Source organism: Psittacula echo (genome assembly GCF_963264785.1).
Source record: "Psittacula echo genome assembly, chromosome: 7".
Lineage (NCBI taxonomy): Eukaryota > Metazoa > Chordata > Aves > Psittaciformes > Psittacidae > Psittacula > Psittacula echo.
This window is the reverse complement of record NC_137740.1, coordinates 45,478,461-45,487,649: the sequence shown is the minus strand read 5'-3', so window position 1 is coordinate 45,487,649 and position 9,189 is coordinate 45,478,461. Positions and strand designations below refer to the sequence as shown.

General features: G+C 56.3%; 1 protein-coding gene across 1 annotated transcript; it reads right to left on the bottom strand.

The window, feature by feature from the left end:
- Window positions 1–2,059: 2,059 nt before the first annotated feature.
- Window positions 2,060–6,494, bottom strand: IRS1 (insulin receptor substrate 1; the record flags this gene model as incomplete). The annotated part of the gene is made up of 1 exon (XM_080623307.1): window positions 2,060–6,494. The coding sequence occupies exon 1, from the start codon at window positions 5,663–5,665 to the stop codon at window positions 2,060–2,062; it is 3,606 nt and encodes a 1,201-aa protein (XP_080479433.1). The 5' UTR covers window positions 5,666–6,494.
- Between the last annotated feature and the right edge of the window lie 2,695 nt (window positions 6,495–9,189).

Genomic DNA, 9,189 nt, shown 5'->3' with positions numbered 1-9,189 from the left:
CACGTTCTTGCATCAGGTCTTCCACATCCTGATGCTCCACTGAACAGGATAATCAGAGCCGGTATCTACCTACCACCATGATGGAGAACACTGCCACAGCTTTCATGTTAAAGATGACACACAGGATCAACTGAAGTTGTTTACCACTTGGAAAAAGCCTGTGTAAGTAAACAATTATGACACTGCTCTCCCCCAGACCTGCATTCTCATACTCTTGCACACATTTATTATTTATCCACATGCTGACAGAAGATTTTTCTCTCACACTTGCTCCCCCAATCTTAGCATACAACAGAGGGGGGGAAAGGTGATGCTCAGCACAGTGTGACTTTTAGCACAACATGCTGTATCCTCTGCCAAAAATTCCCTCCAGGAGAGTTCATAACACCAACACTGCCCTAGGCAGATACGGATTCCCAGGATAGCAAGAGGCATCTGAAGACAGTCTAGACAGGGTCTTGCAAGCACATCCCACAGCAGGAGAAGGGTGTGGCAGCATAAGTCTGGTCACAATGTATTGTGACAGCCAGCACACCCCTGTCAGTATCCACAGAAATAATCATTTCCTACCATATATTGAACCAGACCAGCAAGATCTGCACTGATCTTAAATCTTACCTTGAACTTTGAAAATAACCTGGCATTCATAGGTCACGTTAAGACTAACACCTAATATTGCATTGTTCTAACAGGCAACAGCAGCAAGGATCAAGTAGCAATGCTCAGAGACTGGTTTGGTTTTGTTCAGGTTATAAGGATGGAATACATATAAAAATCGCGAACATATGATCCCAGGCATTGTACCATGACCAGCCCTCAGTGTTCCCTTGAGCAGAGCTAACAAGCAACACAGTAAGTTTATTACACTTAGGATGTAAACAGTGGCATGAGATTCATCCTCTAATGTCATTGCACATATTCATAACAACTACTTCCACAATCGTGACTGCTGCTGCTCAAGTATGTAGAAAACTACTGAAGTCAAGTGTTGCAGCAAGATGAACTGGGTAGCTATCTACCAGTGCTTGTCTCCACCGAAATAGTTTTCACCTTCCAGGAAAGGACTCACATAGGTGCACTGTACTTTGCGTGCTCTAAACAAGATACATTTGTTACGTACTGTGTGAAGTTCCCACATAGCAGAAACATCACATTACTTGTAACATGCTCTTACTCATCTTACATGCCTGTAATCAACGTGTAACAGCCTGGCTGAAGTTTGTTTTCCCAAATTAAAATTAAAAGCTAAAAGGAAAAATAGAACACATAAGCAAGTGCCACAGACACAATTCATACAGCCCGCTCCTTATGGAGTTTGTAACACTGTTGTGAGCATGGGACAGCCACACTCAGTATCAGCTGAAACACAAGTGATATATATAATGCTTTCCAGGCTTTGAAGCCCATTTTCAAGTTCAAAGCACCTTCCAAACAAAACTGAATTAACACTCATCACAGCTCTGTGAGGTAGATGCCATCAGACATGTTTTTGCGCATGGGAAAGCAAAAGCTGGCATGGTTGGCCACAGTAGTGATTACTGACCAAACTAGGATTACAATGTGAGTTTCCTGTTTCCAGCTGTTTCCTGCTATAGCTAACTCAGTTCTTTTTGTTCCCCCTAAACACACGTCTGAAGCACACCCAATTCTGAAAAGTAAAGAAATGCAGCAACACAGTAAGCACAGTATCTTATCCCCACCTGAACAGGTGCATCCAAGAAGAAACCCACCCCAGCCCGGTCAGGGCAGGTGAGGGCCATTTGCAAGGATGCTGTGCTTCGGGATGCTCTTGCTACTAACACATACTGCAGATATTAAAGCCAAAACACACCACGAAACCAACCTGACGCGTCACAGCCCTGCCACTCGGGCCGCTCCCCAGGCCTCCCCATGGGAGCACAGCGCCCGCCGCCTGCCGGCATTCCCCAGGGGAACAAACCACAACGCGCGGCCGCCCCACCTCGGCTCTCTCCCGTCACAAAGACGCTCGGGGCTGTTCAGCTCCCGGAGCGGAGCCGCGGCTCCCCCCGGCTCACCTTCCCCGGCGAGCGCCCAGCTCCTACATTTCTTCTCGCTTTTGGAAGCTGATGCTGGCGTACGCGCTCAAGTCGTCGCTGGAGTGGCCGCTACCGCGAGGCTGGCCCGGGGGCTTCGGCGGCGGCGGCTGCTTCCCGCCCGGCAGAGCGGCGCCCTCGGCGGGGTGGTGGAGGTGGTGCCGGCGGTGGCTGAAGTCCTTCACCAAGTCCAGGTCGATGTAGTTGAGGCCGTTCTCTTGAGCGGGCGCGGTTCCCGGCTCCCGGCGGCCCGCGGGGGCTCCGGCCGTCTCCCCCGCGGCGGGCCGCAGCCATACGTTCTCGAAGGAGGCCGAGCTGTGCCGCTTCACCTCCTCGGCGCCCCCCGCGCAGCCACAGGGGAAGGGCGCCCCGAGCCCGCCGCCGCCCGCCGCTCCGCGGGCAGCGCTCGGCGTGGAGGAGAAGGTCTCAGAGCTGTGCCGCCGTCGGCCGCCCTGCGGGTCGGCGCGGATCACCTTGGCGCTCTGGTTGCGGCCAGGGCTGAGGCTGACGCGGGTGAAGGCGCTGCCCGCGCCAGGGCCCCCAAGCAGGGAGGAGGAACGCGGTGGTGCCGCCGACAGCTCGGCTGGTGGCCGCGGCAGCTCTGGGGATGCCGTCGACGCCGCCGCCGGCGGGGGCTTCTCGGCGGCGGAGCGACACGCCCGCACGTCGGGGTAGCTGAGCAGGCGGGCGGGCGAACAGGGGGAAGGGCTGTCCGTGCAGTCCGAGCACGAGCCCCCGGCGGCGGTGGCGCCCCCCAGCTGCATTATTACGTAGTCCCGGCCGCCGGGGACCGCTCCTCGGCCGGGCCGGGCTGCGGGTGCTGCCCGTGTGGCGGCGAAGCCGGGCGTGCAGGGGGCCCGCGGCGGCCCCAGCTCCATGTTCATGTATTCCTCGGCTGCCTCGCTGCCGGGCGGCGGCGGCAAGCCCAGCCCCAGGACGGCTGAGGGGAAGGCCGGTTTGTCGCCGGCGATGAACTCAATGTTGACGTACTCGCCGGGGCTCTTGGGCTCTGGGGGCAGGAGGAGCGGAGGCTGCTCCCGAGCCCGCGGCAGGGTGCTGGCCTTGGGGCCGCCCAGCGACAGCCGTGTGGGTCGCGCCAGGCGGCCCCTGGTCTGCACGGCCGTGTCCACCTTGCGCGGAGGCTGCGCTTGCAGTGGGGGGCCGCCCTCTGTGCCACCACCACCGCCACCCAGGCTGTCGCTGCTGGTGGAGGAGGATGAGTCCTCGGCGGCGTAGAGGAGGCGGCCGGAGCCGAGAGCGATGCGGGGCTGAGGGCTGCCCTCCTCGCCCGCCACCGCCGGTCCGCTGCCACCCCGCCGGTGCACGTGCTTGAAGGAGCGTGGCAGCGAGAAGTAGGAGTAGATGGGCTTGTGGTGGGCTGTGGCGGCGACCTCCTCGACACCCGGCTGCCCCACGCCCACGAAGTAGCAGTCAGGCGGGGTGCTAGTGGTGGAGCCGCTGGCTGGGGACATGTTGATATAGTCGCTGCCACCACAGGGGAGCTTCCCTTCGTTGCTCTCCACCGAGAGTTTTGGGTGGTGGCCGGCGCCATTAGCCCAGATCTTGCCATAGCCCGCAGAGCCGCTCTCAGGGGAGTAGCTGCCACTGGGAGACATCATCATGTAGCCATTGGAGTCTACCATGGCTGGAGGGTGGCGGCCCCCCCTGCCAGGGTTGATGATCTGCTGCGGTGCCGATACACTCTTAGGACTCATGGGCATGTAGTCTCCACCCTTAGGGGCCCCTCCACCGCTGGGCACAGGGGCCACACCGGGTGACATGGGCATGTACCCATCATCTGTGTGCGGGGCAGAGTTGGTCCGATGATGGCTGCTATCCAGGTGGTGCATCTCTAGACACTCCTCTGGGTAGGAGTGAGTGGGTACAAAGGCTGAGTGACGGTAGGAGGGCAGCCGGCTGCTACCACAGGGGTAAGAAGGCAGCATCTCTGTATACTCCTCAATGGAGGCCACAGAAGACTGTGAGGGTGTCTTCTGATGAGAGATGGTGGGTGAAGTACCTGCAGAATGAGTCCGCTTCCTGAATGCCTTCTCCAAGTCGGCAACCTCCTCACTACCACCTCGAGGACAGCATGGCGTGCTAGGGTAGCGGGGCTGCTGCTGCGGGTGGCATGTGCGGGGGATGAAGTGGCCATTTGGGGCTGCAAGGCTGCAGCAGGAGGAGGTGGCCTTCCCCCCCATGCAGATGTAGTTGAGCTCTTCGTCACCCCGAGCTGGTGGGGTGTGTCCCAGTGAATCTGGGGTCACACTGCGAAAAGAGCTGCGGAAGTCACACGGGCTGGAACCATACTCATCAGAAGAAATAAATCCACCATCACTAGGGGAGCCAGAAACCGAAGCACTAGATCTTCGTGGAAACAGGCAGTCTGAGGTGGAGCCATGGCCACTAGTGCTGCTGGATGACAGGCTGACTGGACTGGTGGCTGAAGGAGAGCAGCGTGATGAAGGCATTGGGATAGACCGGCTGTGGTTGAGTGGAGGATGGAGCCTGGAGTTGCCACGGTGTCTGTGTGAATGGGTACGGTTGGCACTGGGACTAACTGGGCTACCATCGACAGAGGCAGGCCTTGACATTGTGCCTTCCCCATCACTTGATGCTCGAACCCGGAAAGAGCTGGGTTTGCCACCCGTACCTCCACCACCAGCAGGAGAGGTGGCCGTGACACTCTCAGTTCTGGACCGGCGACTGAGCCCCACTTGGCTAGGAGGAGGGTTGTTAACGTGGTGCCTACTGCGAAGAGGCACAGAGATGGGGTTGGAACAGTTTGAGGAGGACTGGCTCTTGCTGCGGGGCCTAAATTCCTCACTCATGGCTCGCATGGCCTCCAGGATGGTTTCATGCATGTTCTGTGCCACCACCGAGTCATCCACCTGCATCCAGAACTCACCGGGCCCAGTGACAGCCGAGCGCCCCACCTCAATGAAGAAGAAGTTCTCAGAGTGACCACAGCGGCGGATATTGAGCAGCTGCAGCACCACAGCAGCGGCATCTGAATTCAGCTTCACAAAGCTGATAGTCTTGTTAGTCAGGCACAGGCGGTAGATGCCAATCAGGTTCTTTGTTTGGCCTAGGCCCTTAGGCTTCAGAATTACTTGCCAAACTTCCTTAAAAGCTGGGCCAGGGGCTACCTCACCATAGCTGTCCTCACCTGCTTCTCCCAGTCCTGCACTGCTGCCTCCAAAGGTGACGTCGCTGTGGTGGTGGTGGTGATGGTGATGGAGGTGGTGGTGTCCCTTGGCCCTGTTGTGCAACTGCAGCAGTGCTTGGTACCAGCTCTCCTGTTCAGGCTCGCTGTCAGCTGCAATGGCAAAGTGCTCGTCCTTGGTGTAGAGGGCCACCAGGTGCTTGTTCTTGGAGTCAGCCCGTTTGTTGATATTGAAGCAGCTTTCTAGTGGGATGGAGCGCTTGGGGGCCCCTGACTTATGTCTCCACTTCTTCTCATTCTCGTAATACTCCAGCCGTGCAGGTCCAGACTCACTGGCTGCCCTCAGCACAAAAAAGCGTTTATGCATGCTCTTGGGTTTGCGCAAGTAACCCACCTTTCTGACATCTGAGAAGAAGCCCTCGTTGTTATCTGTGGGGCTAGCCATGATGAGAGGGGGTGGAGCTGCTACTGCAGCTAGCAGTCTGCAAGACCCCAGAACAGCCAAGCCAGCTGGAAAAGACAATCACCTAAAATAAAATAAAATTCATGCAACAACAATTAAAAAAAAAAAAAAAAAAGGCAGCAAAATAGCTCAGGATCCTCTTCTGAGAATGGGACGGGGGAGGGACAGAGGCAGGATGAGAGCAGCTGTTCAGTGGCAGAGGCAGCTTCCAGCACCAAATCAGAGTTTGCGTTGCTGTTTATGCCCAGATCGCCCTTAGATGGGTAAGCGCGTCCTTAAAAAGTCCAGTCCCGATCAGTCCAGACGAAAGTCGCGTCCCAACAAGAGCCGCCGAGAAAGAGAAACGCATCTTCCCCTACGGGAGTCGTGCTCCGCTGGGGCCGGGAACGGGCGGGGGTCCTTCCTCCGCTCCTTGCGCCCCTTCCCCGGCTCAAGTTTGCCTCCGCGAGTAGCGATTTCTGTTGCAGATTAAATATCCTCCTGGGGGCGGAGACTGTTTTGCAAAGTCCGAGATTTGCACCCAAAAATACACGTTGCTTCCCCCTCTCCCCTCTCCTCCAAAAAAGTGAAAACCAAGAGGAAAAAAAAAAATAAGGGGGGAAAAAAAAAAAGGCCGCCCACAACGCAACCTCCCTCTTCCCCAAATATCAGCGCTGAGGTTGCTGCGGCTTCTCCCTCTCGGGCGTGCGGAGGAGGCTGGCGACCCCATTCAGTCCCATCTCGTTAGGCAGAGAAAGTGCCATTTCCACACAAGGCGCAGCCCGGCAGCGGCGGGAGGGAAGGCAGCCCGAGTGCCGAAGGAACATCCTCTCTTCCTCCTCCTCTTCATTCCAGTCTGCAGCGCCTCAGCGGCCGGCGGCGCGGCCCCCTCCCGTGCCCCAGGCTGGCGGGGGAACGGGCACCGCCGCGGCGACTCCCTCTACACCGGCTTCTTCACGGAGTTTCCCGGCGCCCCGCACCAAAACAGGCGGCGGGGGCCGCACTCGCCAGTCCAGCCCCCTCCGCCCGCCGCCGCCGCCGCCGCGGCCCAGGCTCACTCCAAGGAGAACAACACGTGACGGCGCCAGTGCGTGGACCATCCCCGGAGCCGTCGCCGCCGCCGCCAGGCTCCGGGCCAGCCCAGCGCCGCGGCCCTGCGGCCCGCCCCGGCGCTCCCCGCCCTCCCTCCCTGCCCTCATTCAGCGCGGCCCCGGGGGCCGCCACCGCCAGGCCCGGCCCCGCGCTGCACCGCCCGCCGGGGGCCGCGCCCCCATTGGTACTGCCTCCTGTCCGTCACAGCGGCGGCGGCGCCCGGCCAGGCTGAGACGCGGCGCGTAGTAAAGAGGCGTAGACGCCATTCAGCGGCATGTTATTTATAACCGTGGCCGGCGGCCTCTGCAGTGTGGCGGCTTTCGCCGCGGCGGGCTTGGCAAAGTGGAAAGCCTCCTCCTGCCTTCTTTGCCGCAGCCCTTGTCGCCGACTCCGCACGGCGGGGCAGGTCTGACTGCAGAACCATAGTCGCCGCCCCACCTCAGGGCGAGGCAGCCGCGCGGTCGCGGGCCGCTGTGAGGGGAGCCGCGGCCGCTCCCCCCCGCCCGGGGCCTACGACGAGAGACGGGGCCTGGCCTGGCGGCGGCAGTGCGAGAATTCCCGCCCGCCTTCGCCTGGCTGGGGACCGTTCCGCTCCGTGGGAGCCGCTTGCGGCTAATACGTGGCCCGAAGCAGCGCTCGTTCCCCGAATAAAGCGCTGGCGGAAAGCGGGAGGCTGGGCGCTCTCCCCATGGCGTGCGGCAGGGAGGCCGAGCGAAGTGCCCCAGAGGAGTTTCTCCCGTGTAGTGTCAAGCAGTTAACCGTATTTCCCAGAACCATTATATGCTAAATTAAACTGAATATTCAACGTGATCTGCTGTTTACAGGGCTGAAATGTACCGTAGGCATAACTTACCTCTTAAGTAGGAAACAAGTGTTGCAAGCCAAGTCCGAAAAATAAATTGCTCAATGCTGCCATCTCCAGGACAGTTCAAACCGGTCCCAGTTCATCTCTGCATTCCGCAGAAAGGGCCTGCTCGTAGGTTTTATCTTCTGTTTGTTTTCCTAGCTCCACTTCTCCTCCTACCTGACGCTGGATACCCCCCGCGCAGTGCTGGCACTGCCCTGCCAGAGCAGGCTGTTCCCCAGCTGGTTGGAGGTGAAAGCGTGGTAACAATGCTCAGTCCTACTCCAAGGTTGAAACACAATAGAAAATGATACTATTGTTTGGATTCATGTAGGTCCAAACATGGAACAAATAAGTGAGAGGGTTTTCTAATGCATCTGCGTTACAAAGTTTGTTATCAGGGAGATCATGGTTGTACAATTATTTGAGAAGTTAGCTTGTCAAAAGGTGAAAATGTCCTCTGAAACTGTTGCAGAAAATCATGGAGAACCCAGAGATGACAACAGGCAGCATGGCAAGCCACCCTCCTGTGCTATCCTACAAATGACATCATAAACCACAGCATTGTTTAAAGTGTTTACCAAATATAGGACGACAATTTGTGACACAGGAACAGAGTCTAGCTGGTAAGACACAAGGAATGAGAAGGAAAGATACTAATCCATGCTATAACAATAACCTTCTCATTCTTTCCTCCACTTTGCACTGTAGTTCATTATGGCAAAACCAAGTATTTGTACTGAAAGTAAATCTGTTATACATACTTTGAGATAACACTTACTACAAATGAATCATGCTGCCATCTTCAACAAGTAGAATGACAGAAAGCTGCTCCCCCCAAGCTCATGCCATGGGCCGCAGAACAGAACTGCAGCCTCAAGGCACAGTTAGATCAGCTATTGTGGCTGTCATTAATGACAAGATATGGTTTGCAAGCAGAGGGCACCATCACTGTACACACATGTTGCACTGCACATGCTAAAAAAGCAGTGGGTCCTATAGCAAGAGCTATATATAATAGCTCCTCAACCTCCTCTGTCCCTCCACAAGCATGGGATTGCACATTTGTGCACAAAATACACGTAGCACTGGATTTTTAATTAAATATTTTGCACATAGGTAAGGTTAGTAATATTAAATAATAACTGATATTTATCTGTCCCATCCTTTCCCTTTGCAAGTGATACACTGATCCATACATGTAACTGGATTTCATGATGGAGGATAGCAACCATCTGATTTGCATTGTGTTGACAAAGGAAAATGGATTTGAGGGTAAAAGCAGGAGATAGTCCTAGAATTATAGAATATCTCAAGTTGGTAGAGACTCAGAAGGACCATAGAGTCCAACCCCCTGCTCCTGTAACAGTACTACCTAAAACTAAACCATATGACCAAGAGCATTGTCCAGATGTTCCTTGAACTCTGACAGACCTGGTGTCATGACTGCTTCCTTGGGGAGCCTGTTCCAGTGGCCAATCACTCTCTCACTGAAGAACCTTTTCTTAACGTACAACCTGAACTTCCTCTCCCACAGCTTCATTTCATTCATACCATGTCCTGTCCACAGTTTGTGGGCAGACAGTGTATT